This window comes from Natator depressus, chromosome 21, assembly GCF_965152275.1.
Source record: "Natator depressus isolate rNatDep1 chromosome 21, rNatDep2.hap1, whole genome shotgun sequence".
Lineage (NCBI taxonomy): Eukaryota > Metazoa > Chordata > Testudines > Cheloniidae > Natator > Natator depressus.
In genome coordinates, this window is record NC_134254.1 from 3,495,364 (window position 1) to 3,509,622 (window position 14,259).

At 44.1% G+C, this 14,259-nt stretch overlaps 1 protein-coding gene across 1 annotated transcript; it reads left to right on the forward strand.

Annotated features, from left to right (window-relative positions):
* Nucleotides 1–1,018: 1,018 nt before the first annotated feature.
* GUCA1A (guanylate cyclase activator 1A) lies at nt 1,019–14,240 on the forward strand. Its single transcript, XM_074936184.1, has 4 exons — nt 1,019–1,232; nt 8,127–8,276; nt 9,025–9,115; nt 12,316–14,240. Exons 1-4 carry the CDS (start codon nt 1,035–1,037, stop codon nt 12,474–12,476), a joined length of 600 nt encoding a protein of 199 aa, XP_074792285.1. The 5' UTR covers nt 1,019–1,034; the 3' UTR covers nt 12,477–14,240.
* Nucleotides 14,241–14,259: the final 19 nt, after the last annotated feature.

Here is a 14,259-nt window from a genome sequence, read left to right on the forward strand (position 1 = left end):
AGGATTTGGCCTATTACACATTTTAGGATAAATTTTTTGTTAATTCTTCTCTGTTTGTTGCACCTTAGATATGAAAACAACATTGGCCCCAATTCTCATTCACGCTAAGACCTTTTCACATATCTCTGAGGCACATCATAATTGGCGGGCAGATCCTTAGCTGGTGTAAAGTGTCATAATGCCATTGAAATCAGTGGAGCTATGACAATTTATTAACTGGAGATTTGCCCCCTGAACCCAATCTCTGCTAGGAGGGCTGCTGGTTAGTGCTCAGGATGATTCTCTTTCCTTGGTGTTGTTCTAGGCCATCAAAATCAACCCCAGCAAAACACATGTGACAGGAGCTGAAGTGTTCGTCTCCCCAGTCTCACTTTTCATTCTCGGGTTGTTGGCCACTTTTGGAAACCCTCTGACTATAATGGGTTCGAGGGGAGAAGTGAAAGGACAGACTAACAAAGGGCCTTCCGAGTACTTTACTCTCTTCTCTTTTGTTCTGATGTTAGTATCAGAGTCATCACTCACATGGTCAGACACAAAATCAGAAATGAAGTGGATTAGGAGATTATGCTTGGAGCAAATCCTGCCACCATAATCTTACCTGTAATCTGCAGGTCTCCCATTTTACCTCCTTTCTATTTTAACCCTGAACTCTGGATGCCCCAGTTGGGATCCCATCACTGGCTCTTCCTCATTGGCTGGATTAGGATTTGCTGCATACTTAAATGTCAGGTCCTTGTTTGAAGAGGGTTTTGCGATTTTAAATTCACTTTAGGAAGTGTGAAACTCTCTCTGGAGGGGTGCCTTTTTGCAGCTCTGTGACCCATGACAGTGAACTAGAAAAATCTTGCACTTGGGTGTTTGGGTTCTCTAATTAGTGTAACTCCTGTGACACCAGCTGATTTTGAAACTTTAAGACAAAAAGTAGAATTGAAAAAAAAAAACAAAAACCAACCAAACCCCCATCAACCGAGAAGGAGAAGTCTACAAAGTTTCCATTCTTCCTGAAAAAAACGTGACCATCTCTTTGTGTGGAAATGGGGAACATGGATGGGAAATCCGTGGAAGAACTGAGTGCCACCGAGTGCCACCAATGGTATAAGAAGTTCATGACGGAGTGTCCCTCAGGCCAGCTCACCCTGCATGAGTTCAAGCAGTTTTTTGGTTTGAAAAATCTGAGTCCAGCATCAAACAAATACATTGAGCAAATGTTTGAGACATTTGACTTTAATAAGGTAAATATTACCATCGCTATTTAATATGTATGTGCCTGTGGATATGTATGTGTTTGTGTGTGTGTATGACTAGGGTTCCATAGGTACTCTGATAATACAAATAAAAATAATATATAAATATGGCCTGTCTTTCCATTGCCTTACATGTTATGTAGTCATTTACACCCATGTAAAGGGCCAACTGGGTGTAAAACACTATCAAATCCAAATTCTCCACTCTCCAAAACCAGTTTTGGTAGCATTTTGCACCTACTTTGCACTCATATTGCACAGGTCTAAATGTCTGAACAATTTGCAAGATGGTAGAGAATCAAGGTCATATAAATATATTTATGTGAAAGTATTTGACATGAATGTCCCGTATGACTCTGTTATATGAATGCAGGTAAAAGAAAAGGGAATCTTTCCAAAACAAATGTTCCATCTTTTTTAGTTTTAAATTATTTGAATTGTAGGTATTTCTGTTTAATACAACTTTAAAAGAATTATTTTAGCTGCTGGTTTCTAATCCCTTGAAAGTAAACTACCTTTTAATCCCAAACTGTCTAATGTCACGGCAGTAAAAAGAAATTGAGTCAAAAGTGCCACATTCATTTGATGGAGCAACAGTAAGTTCCACATCCACTCAGTATGGCATGTTCCGTGGCTTAGGGCAAAGATAAAATTTATTTATTGTTGATTTCTATGTTTATTGTTGTTGGATTTGTTTTATTATACAGCTGTGTTTTTCTTGTGCTGGTCTTCTCTTTTTGCAGCTTTTAAAAATGTCTAATTACTTGCTCCTGCTAAATTCGTTCATGATTGTCACAAGGTGCTGTTAGGAGCAAAAGCACCAAATGACTCACTGAGGCTTTGGGTAGAGCAATTGCTACTAATGGATGCTGTGCTTTGTCGTAGGAACCGATCTTGTTCCCATTGAAATCAGTAGCTAAATGTCCACTGTCTTCAGAGGGAGAAAGACCTGATCTTTAAGATTATTTTTTAACAGTGTCCTTTATGGGCCTGATCCAAAGCCCATTCAAGTCAATGGAAAGACTTGAATGGGCTATATCAGGCCATATTTGGAAAACATTTGTTATTAACCAGAATCACTTCCTTGGCTGCCATGTCTGCATCCCAGTGATTGGCTGAAAGATCCCTCGATATGCAGGCCCCGAGTCATTACTGCATGGCCAGTCTTATGCCTACACAAGTTCATTGGCTTCAGTGGAGTTACACCCACATAATTCTCTGTGTAAAGCAGGAGTGAATCAGGCCCATCAACTTATAAGGAGCTTTCAGCAGGAAATGAAATGAAAAGAATTGCTATCTAGGCATAATTAACTAGTCTCTGTTACACTGATATAAATCCGGAAGTGACATCACTAGAGTGATTCTGGATTTGCCTGTCTTCAGGGTGTTTACTGATGCGCCTCACCATGGTATCTGTTCACCTTCCATATAGAACAGATTGGCAGTGGTGGAGGCCTCAGTGGCTCTTCCCCCTTTTCAGGATAAGAAAGTGGTGCGTAAGGTAGCTTTATTTATTTAAGAGGGTTTATTTGGGTCTAATTGACTGCGTAATGGCATGGCCCTATCAATAGTTGGCTTTCTGTTTATCTATCAGACCTGAAGAAGAGCTCTGTGTAAGTTCAGAAGTTTGTCTCTCTCATCAGCAGAGGTTGGTCCAATAAGATATTACCTCACGCACCTTGTCTGTCTCACAAACTGCCATTCATAACATCCATCACCCCTTGCTGAGGTTTCATTTCATCCCAATAGTTTGTGTCTAAAATTCAACCCAGTGCAGAAAACGTGAGTTCTGTCCATTGCTGAAATCCTTGACCTAGGGCTTAACTGAGATTTAAGTGTCACCTAAGCCTTGTGCAGGCCATCTGGTCAGGAATTAATTTCACCCACACAGAAAGCTTTCAGTAGGTGAAATACAGGAGATTACTGTCCAGGCTGCATAGAATGGGACCCCTGCAGAGCTGTCTGTTGAAAAGTGTGTTGAACTCCAAGGTGGGAAGAGACATCTTTGGAGCCTCCTTGCACCTTGCAGGAGCATGTCTGCAATTCAGTACTGTGGAATAAAGCAGATGATCTGTTCTTTAACTGGGCCCCCAGAGCAGTGGGCTGATTCCATGACAGTACATGGCCTGTACTTCCCGAGGAATTACCATTGCTTTGAACAATGTGCCATTTTTCACTTGAAATATGTTTGGGAGTATGCCTTGTGGCAGTTTAAGAAGTTGTGACTGTCAAAGATCAATACCTAGAGCCAGGACGGTGACGAGCAAGCTCCCTCCTGCATAGCGCTGCTGCAAATACACCTGTCCTGACCTGTAACTTCCCCTGAACTAAGCCCCTCCAGCTGAATGTATCCAACTGTAGTGTGGGGCAAATGTAACTAAGTAGAAAAATGAGGCTAAAACCCCTTTCCTGTTGTGGCCTGACCAAGCGTGAACCCAGGTTTCCAGAGGGAAAAGATTACAGCGCAAGACCCCATTCTATATGCTCTTTGTGAGTTCTCTTCTCCCCTTGACGTCTGCATGCAAATCCCATTAGCAGTGAAAAGAATTACATATGCACATGGATGGGATAGCGTTGGGTGACACATCAGATTTCATCTGGATAAGCCTGTTCTTCTTTGCTTCCTGAGATATAACTGTATTGCATAAAGAGATTCTCATAGCACAGAAGAGCTCTCTCGGTTTAATTAACCTCTAAGCCCAGCAGATACTCTGAGATCCATTACAATCTACACACCACACAGACTGTGCTGACAGCTTGTGCCACACGCTCTCAAAGAAACTGCGGAATCACCTGATCAACATCCTCTACAGCAAACAGGGAAAGATTAAGAATGAGCTCTCAAAACTGGATACTCTCAAAAAAACAACCTTCCGCACAAACTTCCTCGTGGCTGGACTTTACAAAAACTAGACAAGCCATTTACAACACACACTTTGCTTCTCTACAAAAGAAAAAGGACACTAAACTATCTAAACTACTACATGCCACAAGGGGCCACGACAGTGGTTCCCTCAACCCACCCAGCAATATTGTTAATCTATCCAGCTATACTCTTAGCCCAGCAGAAGCAGCTGTCCTATCTCGGGGCCTCTCCTTCTGCCCCGCCACCCCCACGAACATGATACAGTTCTGTGGTGACCTAGAATCCTATTTTTGACGCCTCCAACTCAAGGAATATTTCCAACACACCTTTGAACAACATACTAACCCACAGAGACCTTCCTGCCAACACTACAAAAAGAAGGATTCTAGGTGGACTCCTCCTGAAGGTCGAAACAACAGACTGGACTTCTACATAGAGTGCTTCCGCCGACGTGCACGGGCTGAAATTGTGGAAAAGCAGCATCACTTGCCCCACAACCTCAGCCGTGCAGAACACAATGCCATCCACAGCCTCAGAAACAACTCTGACATCATAATCAAAAAGGCTGACAAAGGAGGTGCTGTCGTCATCATGAATAGGTTGGAATATGAACAAGAGGCTGCTCGGCAGCTCTCCAACACCACTTTCTACAAGCCATTACCCCCTGATCCCACTGAGGGTTACCAAAAGAAACTACACCATTTGCTCAAGAAACTCCCTGAAAAAGCACAAGAACAAATCCGCACAGACACACCCCTGGAACCCCGACCTGGGGTATTCTATCTGCTACCCAAGATCCATAACCCTGGAAATCCTGGACGCCCCATCATCTCAGGCATTGGCACCCTGACAGCAGGATTGTCTGGCTATGTAGACTCCCTCCTCAGGCCCTACGCTACCAGCACTCCCAGCTATCTTCGAGACACCACTGACTTCCTGAGCAAACTACAATCCATCGGTGATCTTCCTGAAAACACCATCCTGGCCACTATGGATGTAGAAGCCCTCTACACCAACAGTCCACACAAAGATGGACTACAAGCCGTCAGGAACAGTATCCCCGATAATATCACGGCTAACCTGGTGGCTGAACTTTGTGACTTTGTCCTCACCCATAACTATTTCACATTTGGGGACAATGTATACCTTCAAATCAGCGGCAGTGCGATGGGTACCCGCATGGCCCCACAGTATGCCAACATTTTTATGGCTGACTTAGAACAACGCTTCCTCAGCTCTCGTCCCCTAATGCCCCTACTCTACTTGCGCTACATTAATGACATCTTCATCATCTGGACCCATGGAAAAGAAGCCCTTGAGGAATTCCACCATGATTTCAACAATTTCCATCCCACCATCAACCTCAGCCTGGACCAGTCCACACAAGAGATCCACTTCCTGGACACTACGGTGCTAATAAGCGATGGTCACATAAACACCACCCTATACCGGAAACCTACTGACCGCTATTCCTACCTACGTGCCTCCAGCTTTCATCCAGACCACACCGCACGATCCATTGTCTACAGCCAAGCTCTACGATACAACCGCATTTGCGCCAACTCCTCAGACAGAAACAAACACCTACAAGATCTCTATCAAGTGTTCTTACAACTACAGTACCCACCTGCTGAAGTGAAAAAACAGACTGACCGAGCCAGAAGAGTACCCAGAAGTCACCTACTACAGGACAGGCCCAACAAAGGAAATAACAGAACGCCACTAGCCGTCACCTTCAGCCCCCAACTAAAACCTCTTCAACGCATCATCAAGGATCTACAACCTATCCTGAAGGATGACCCAACACTCTCACAGATCTTGGGAGGCAGGCCAGTCCTTGCTTACAGACAGCCCCCCAACCTGAAGCAAATACTCACCAGCAACCACACAACAGAACCACTAACCCAGGAACCTATCCTTGCAACAAAGCCCATTGCCAACTGTGTCCACATATCTATTCAGGGGACACCATCATAAGGCCCAATCACATCAGCCAAACCATCAGAGGGTCGTTCACCTGCACATCTACCAATGTGATATATGCCATCATGTGCCAGCAATGCCCCTCTGCCATGTACATTGGCCAAACCGGACAGTCTCTACGTACAAGAATAAATTTACACAAATCAGACGTCAAGAATTATAACATTCAAAAACCAGTTGGAGAACACTTCAATCTATCTGGTCACTCGATTACAGAGCTAAAAGTGGCAATACTTCAACAAAAAAACTTCATAAACAGACTCCAACGAGAGACTGCTGAATTGGAATTAATTTACAAACTGGATACAATTAACTTAGGCTTGAATAGAGACTGGAGTGGATGGGTCATTACACAAAGTAAAACTATTTCCCCATGCTTGTCCCCCCCACCCCCCACTGTTCCTCAGACGTTCTTGTCAACTGCTGGAAATGGCCCACCTTGATTATCACTACAAAAGCTCCCCACCGCCCCCCACCCCCCGCTCCGCTGTCCTGCTGGTAATAGCTCACCTTACGTGATCACTCTCCTTGCAGTGTGTATGGTCACACCCATTGTTTCATGTTCTCTGTGTATATAAATCTCCCCACTGTATTTTCCACTGCATGCATCCGATGAAGTGAGCTGTAGCTCACGAAAGCTTATGCTCAAATAAATTTGTTAGTCTCTAAGGTGCCACAAGTCCTCCTGTTCTTTCTGAGATCTTGTTGATTATTAACACATTGTGCATCTGCAAATTTAAAAATTACCACATTTGGGGCGGAGGTGTTTGGGGCAACTAAAACGAACTGCTGCTTGCATTCAAAATGCACTGGAGAGAGGGCGCAAGCCTTCACCTCTGCTAGTTTCACATAGAGCCGTTGAACTCTAGGTCCTTATGTCTGTTTGGTTTGCATATTTATTCAAATTTGGAAAATGCAGCAGGACACAGAAAACCTGATCCAGAGCAGATGCAATTCACCCCTGTGCAGGGGGACCGGCACAAGGCATAGGCACCAGGTAAGCCTGCGAAATAGGTCTTTAAGTGGAACTTAAGTGTTGCCGATCCCCTGGGCTAGCCTTGGCATGGGGGCGAATGTCCCCCCAGAGAACCCTTGTTTTGCTGAAATGCAGAGGAAATCTTTGATGCCTGATTTTTTTTTTCCCCTCCACCAAATTAGGCCTCCTCGATCAAAAATAGCACCCTGCACTTTTGAGGTTCAGGCTCCATTTGCTCCAGCAAAACTTGAGTTTGGCTTTAGTTTTGTTGTGTCCTTCTGGGTACCAGGCAAGAATGGATTACCAGCACGACTCTTGATTATTTGAACAGCCTGGGCTTCCATTTGCAATAGTTAAAAATACATGAACTTAATTAAATTTGAAAAATAAATGTCTAAATTAAAAAAAGAAATGTTTTCCCAAACGACACACAACTGGGTTTCCCAATTCCCATCACTATTAGAGAGAAATCACTACAGTTTGCTGTATAATAATATTTATTCGTAGTATTTATTAGTAAAGTAATAATTCATCTGAACGTATTTAGTTTTTTTTACCAAATGATTTGGTTAAATGGGAAGGATAGTCTAATGGTTACAGCCCTTAGAGACCTGAGTTCAATTCTCTACTCCACCCCAGACTGGGGTAAGTCACTTAGTCTGTCAGTGCTCAGTTCCCCATCTGTAGAATGGGGATAATAGCACCACCAGACCTCACAGAGACGTTGTGAGGATGAATACATGAAAGATTGTGAGGTGCTCAGATACTACAGTGATGGGGGCCAGATAAGTACCATCGATTTCAAAGTGCTTTTACACTTCTTGGACCAGATCCTCAGCAGGTATAAATTAGCGTCATTTATTGACTTCACAGGAACTACAGCCAGTTTACACCAGTTTAGGATCTGGTCCAGTAGTTAGGGAAAGGTAAGTAATATTATGCCAGTTTTATTACAGAAACGCAGTCAGCTGTTCCAAAAGATACCAGACAGAACCTTTAAAGCTGTCTGTCTGACGCATCCTCACCTCTGATGTAGCCCTGTTCTTGTGCTTTTCAGGATGGCTACATTGATTTTATGGAATACGTGGCAGCTCTGAGCCTGGTCTTGAAGGGAAAAGTGGAACAGAAACTGAGATGGTATTTCAAGCTCTATGATGTGGATGGGAATGGCTGCATTGACAGAGGAGAATTATTGAATATCATCAAGGTGAGCAATTGCTGCTCTGCCTCGCTTTTCTTCAGCCAATAACTGTGTTGCCATAGCACCTTGGATATCAGCCATTAGACAAATGTACAGAGATTGAAAGGCCATAAGAACACATTTCCAAAGGGAGAACTTTCCAAGCCAGAGAGGTAATTGTGCGCCGTCAACTGGCAAATTCGCAAGCATTGGCCAAATCTTTAGTCCACTCACAATACTGGGCAGAAGGACCTTCAGGCTCAGTTAGGCACAAATTGGGAATTACAGCAGTGACTTGTGCCAAGCCTGGTGTGGGCATGCATTGTGCCAGTTGCTCTCCCGCACTGCTGTGCTGATGGACTGGAATTCCCTTGCAGTCCAAGTCCTCAACCCTCAGCCTCCACACATCTCCCCATGTAACTTCCAGTTCTCACCTGCAGCAATCCCTTCTGTTCCAGTCTGGGCTGTTTAGATACATCAATTTAAGGCTAGGTTGAGACTCGCACTAAGGATTTAAAACAGGATTTCTAGACGTCAAAGGTTTATGAATTATCCCAATGTGCCTCTGTACCTACTTAATCTTTTAATGCATTTAATGTATTTTAAATTGATTTGAATCTTTTAAAAAATGTACTTGTTATCCCTTTGAGAACCCAACCCATTGCATGAAAATTTGGTAATTTGTGCTACTCCCCTTTGCTACGCATAGCCCACAGATTCATAAATCTACCCAACATGCTCATTAAATGTTCTCTATGTCCTTCTTTGCCTCCAGGCTATTCGAGCCATTAACCGATGTCACGAAACAATGACAGCTGAGGAATTCACAGACATGGTGTTTGATAAAATCGATATTAATGGAGACGGTAAGGAACTTTATATGCCTGAGAGAGCACTACTCTAACTTAATGACAGGTTTCAGAGTAGCAGCCGTGTTAGTCTGTATTCGCAAAAAGAAAAGGAGTACTTGTGGCACCTTAATAAATAAATAAATTGGTTAGTCTCTAAGGTGCCACAAGTACTCCTTTTCTTTTTGCTCTAACTTGAACACCCTAACCCTAATTCTTCCTGCCAAGTTACTGCAAACTCCTGGAATGCCCAGAAACAGAGCTGTCAAAAATGGATCTGAAAGCATCTGAAAAGCCAGATCTTCAGCTGGGGTATATAGCTGTTGCTCCATTGACATCAGTAAAGCTATGGCCATTTACATCAGCTGAGGATCTGAAGATCTGGCCAAAAAGCTTTAGAGTGCGAGGGGAAATTTAGCCCCCAGTCCTTTTAAATTTTGTTCAAGGTCTCAGCAAACTAAGAAGAAACAGGTACCATCTAACCTGTCCATATCGTCCTCTCCTGTTCCCCCCTTGGCTGAACTCTAGGTGCTTATACATTTCCCACTCTTAATCATAGAATCATAAGGTTAGAAGGGACTGCAAGGGTCATCTAGTCTAACCCCCTGCCAAGATGCAGGATTTGTTGTGTCTAAACCATCTAAGACAGGTGGCTCCAGCCTCCTTTTGGAACCCTTCAGTGAAGGAGCTTCCCCAGGCATCTGTTCCATTGTCCTACTGTTCTTACAGTTAAGAAGTTTTCCCAGAGATTTAATCCAAATTTGCTATGCTGTAGCTTGAACCCATTGTCTCTTGTCCGGCCCTCCGTGGCAAGAGAGAACAACTTTTCTTCATCTTTTTTTGTGGCAGCCTTTCAAGTATTTGAAGACCGCTATCATGTCCCCCCTTAATCTCCTCTTTTCCAAACTAAACATATACCACTTCCTTCAGCCTTTGCTCATATGGCTTGTATTCCGTCCCTTTGATCATTTGTCACTCACCCCTGGTTTCTTTCCAGTTTCTATACATTGGTATACAGTTTCTATACATTGGTGACCAAAACTGGACCCAATACTCCAGCTGAGGCCTCACCAGCACCGAGTAGAGCGGTACTATCATCACCTCCCATGACTTGCATGCTAAGCCTCTGTTAAACCTAAAATTGCATTTCTTTATTTTGTAACAACATCGCACTGTTGACTCATGTGGAGGTTGTGATCCACCACAACTCCCAGATCCTTCCCAGCAGTGCTGCCGCCAATCCAGTTATCCCCCATTCTGTATTTGTGCATTTGTTTTATCCCCCCTCAGTATAGCACCTTACATTTGTCTTTGCTGAATTTCATTTTGTTGTCAATAGTTCAGTTCTCCAATTTATCAAGATCCCTTTGAATTTTAGCTCTGTCCTCCAAAGTGTTTGCAACCCCCACCCCCCAGCTTTGTGTCATCTGCTGATTTGATCAGGATGCTCTCTATTCCTACATCCAGGTCATTCATAAAGATGTTAAACAACATCACAGCCGGTACAGATCCCTGTGGAACTCCACTTGAGACCTCCTTCCAATCTAACATCATTCCATTAATAGTTACTCGCTGTTTGCGGTTGTTTAACCAATTAGGTATCTATTTAATGGTAGTTCCGCCAACCCCCCATTTCTCCAGTTTACTTATCAGAATGTCATGTGGGATTATGTCAAAATGTGCTCTGCTTCTACCAATCCCGAGAGTTTAAACAGTCCCCAAATTCTGCCTCATGAATCTGGCTTTATGTCTAGGGCTTCTGTTTTGGGGGGGAGGGGTTATTAATTTTATTGTTCAGGGTTTACTGTTAGCAATTTTTGAGTTCTATGTAGATGTCCAACAATCGGGGGTTTTCAGGGGTGTGAGATTTTTTTCAGGTACTCCCCAAATTTCTTGTCTAAACACGATCTACTTAATTTTTTATAGTATGTATAAAAATGACTTACTTGTTATTTTAAGCTTTGTATCCTTGTTATAGACCCCCCTGGTTTAATGTGTTTGTTCCTCTGTGCACTTTAATGTAGTGCTGTTTCAAACAACACTAAAACCTAAAATTCAAACCCGAAAATCAGAAGCCCTATTTAAACAGTTCCAAAATAAGCATGGGGGTGTAACACCAGCATCTCAAGCTCTTGTCATAGTGTTTGAATTTAGATGTCCATATTCCCAAAGGCCCAGAATCCACTAGGGGGATTAAGCAGAGGATGAGATTAAGAAAGAGAAACATTTAGCTGAAATGTCAAGATAAACTTCTGGAGTGAGTCATGCACTCCGCTGGGAAGAGTCTCCCAACAGGACTGGTAGAAACCCTTTGACTGGGGAGATTTAAAACGATACTGGAAACTTTTAGAGAACGGTCCTAGACTGCCTGGCAGGGAGATAGGCTCCTTTTTTTTATCTCTCTCCTTCAGTAAATAAATCCTGTTGGTTCCAGATTGTATTTCTAGTGCTAGTTTTGATCGATAAGGCCTCAATGGTGTAGGACTTTGCCCCTCTACTCGTGCCATACTGATACAGGTGCGATCAGAGGAACTCAAGCTGGACAGAACAAGGAGATCCCAATAACACAGAACAAGGGGTAATGGTCTCAAGTTGCAGTGGGGGAGGTTTAGGTTGGATATTAGGAAAAACTTTTTACTAGGAGGGTGGTGAAGCACTGGAAGGGCTACCTTGGGAGGTGGTGGAATCTCCTTCCTTAGAGGTTTTTAAGGTCAGGCTTGACAAAGCCCTGGCTGGGATGATTTAGTTGGGGATTGGTCCTGCTTTGAGCAGGGGGTTGGACTAGATGACCTCCTGAGGTCCCTTCCAACCCTGATATTCTATGATTCTATGACACCCCTCTTTCAAAAGGAGAGGGAACTGGCCGTTGATGGTTCTCTGTGAGAGGCCTGCAGCCCTCAGACGGGCTTCCCCTCCGCTGGTCAGAAATGGCCCTGTGGTCTACTGTCCTTCAGGGCACACTGCAAGCTGCTTCTGTTCACAGAGGCTGGGAAGGAGGTGGGTTTTGAGAGCGATTGGAGCTGTGGAGAGGAGTGGCGTGGCTTTGAGGTTGTGCAAGTAGTTTAATTTTATTTGGCAGGGGGCCGAGAACCATGGCTAGGCCCTTTCTTATGTTGTGTCTACATAATTCCTCTGGGCCACATTCAAGGCCCATTGAAGTCAGCGGAAATGGGGGCAGGATTTAACAGAACCCTCTTCGCATGTGTTCCGGCAAACAGGTGAGCTCTCCTTGGAGGAGTTCATGGAGGGAGTACAGAAGGACGAGGTGCTCCTTGAAATCCTCACCCGGAGCTTGGACCTAACGCACATTGTCCAGATGATCCAGAATGATGGGAAGAACCCGCAGGGCTCGGAGCAGACGGGAGAGGCGGCTGAATAGAAATTTTCAAAACTCTTTTATTTTATTGTCTAACATTATTAAAAAATTGGGGTGGGGGTAGGGAAATTGGCGAGCTGTGCTACTGCCACGGTGATAAGAGCATCCTATGTTAGAATATCACCCTAGCAGGGGAGTCAGGAGCTCCTCTAAATATGTCAAACCAATTGTGTACGCAGTTAATTGTGAGGCCAACGCAGACCAGCAGTGACAAGAGCCTCTGGGCGTTGGGCTGCCCAGGGAGCAGATGCAACCACTGCTGCCTCTGTAAAAGAGAGGGACCAGACTTTAAAGAGAGCGAGCTGCCGAGCTGGCTCATTGCTCTAGAATCAAATGATGCTGGGGACTTCCCGAATGGTGCCACCTGGGTCCTTTGCCAGGTGGATGCCTCTGAATGTTGCTGCTGCTATGTAGGGAGAGAAGTGAAGAATGTGTTCCAGGAAGGCGAGAGCAGGATCACATAATACTTTCAGAAGGTGCATTGCTGAGTGACCACTGTGGAAATTCATCTCCGTGCAAAGCGCCCCACAAGGTCTTCTTGCCACTTAAGTCTTAGGGTCAGAACCTGACTCCATTAAAGCCAAGGACAAAACCCTCTGATTTCAAAAGGAGCAGCACCTGGCTCTTAATTGGAGCTTAACCCCTGGGGGAGGCCTGCTGTAAGCACTGGGCAGGTGAAGTTGGACTGCAAAGGCACTCTGCCCAGGGGTGAATTTCCCACTCTGAGAGTAGAGTGATAACCACAGCTATGTGACCTATATGGAAATCGGTATGTGAAAAACACAGGTGACCTTCCAAGGACTTTGCAGAGTTCAGTTCATAACGAACAGCTTTTCTGTCAGTCAAATCAGCACAGACTCCATGGTTACTGCGGGAGTTCAAAACAAATAGGCAATAAGGGTGCAACTTGGACCTGCGCAGGAGCCCACAAAAAAAGACTCAGGGCACCCCTTAAATCCTTAACATGTGTTAAATGGCAACATGGGCATCTGTGGACCCACTGTGATGGGGTCAATTGCACCCTAGCTGAACAGAGCAAATCCCTGGCAAACCCCGCTCTGGTTAGGCCTGTGTATGTGTGTGTTTGGGGAAAGGGAACTAGGTCATACTTAGAGGTGTTTTAAAATATAGTAGTGATGATTTTTCTCTCAGAGAAAAAGCAAAGACACACGTGTGCTCACTGAGAAGTATCCCAAGTAACATACATGACAGGGAAACAGATATTTTTGATAGAATCGTTTTTCTCCTTATTATGTCTTTGAAAGGAATGAAACGGAGCTCGTCGTAAACTGGAGCATAAGCAAATTGTATGGAGTGAAATGGTATCAATGAGTCACTTCACAACTCAAATTATAGGGTGAAATTCAGGGCACTTGGGCGCAGCTTGAATCCATCGTAAGCCCACCGAATAGACTGTAAGTGGTGCACGGGCCTTTTGCTAACTTTCCTCTTGTGGTGCATTTCAACCATAGTGAAATCTGCCCAGAGTGACAGGGTTCTGTGGAGGAAAAATTGACTCTAAGAGTGTCCAGTCTAATCTCTTTTGCTTTGACCCACGATAACTCCCTGAAAGCGGGGATTCCAGAACAGCTGGGGAAATGATCTGGATCTTCTCTTTCCATATGTATTTTGAGACAGCTGCCCTTTGGTGGTAGCTCTGATGCTTGCACGGAAGCAGAAGAACCCAATGGTTATGTCGCCCGTCCTTTGGTTTGAGGCTATCTTTAAACTAAAGGCAATGGAAGGTTAAAAAAACCAACAACATGAGCGAGAAAAAAGGAGTGTT

What these genes read in the sequence shown, in the direction of transcription:
- GUCA1A (XM_074936184.1), top strand. Translation starts at nt 1,035, where the DNA reads ATGGGGAACATGGATGGGAAATCCGTGGAAGAACTGAGTGCCACCGAG. An exon ending in AGACATTTGACTTTAATAAG is followed by an intron (nt 1,233 to 8,126) that starts GTAAATATTACC and finishes TGTGCTTTTCAG; the next exon opens with GATGGCTACATTGATTTTAT. An exon ending in AATCGATATTAATGGAGACG is followed by an intron (nt 9,116 to 12,315) that starts GTAAGGAACTTT and finishes TCCGGCAAACAG; the next exon opens with GTGAGCTCTCCTTGGAGGAG.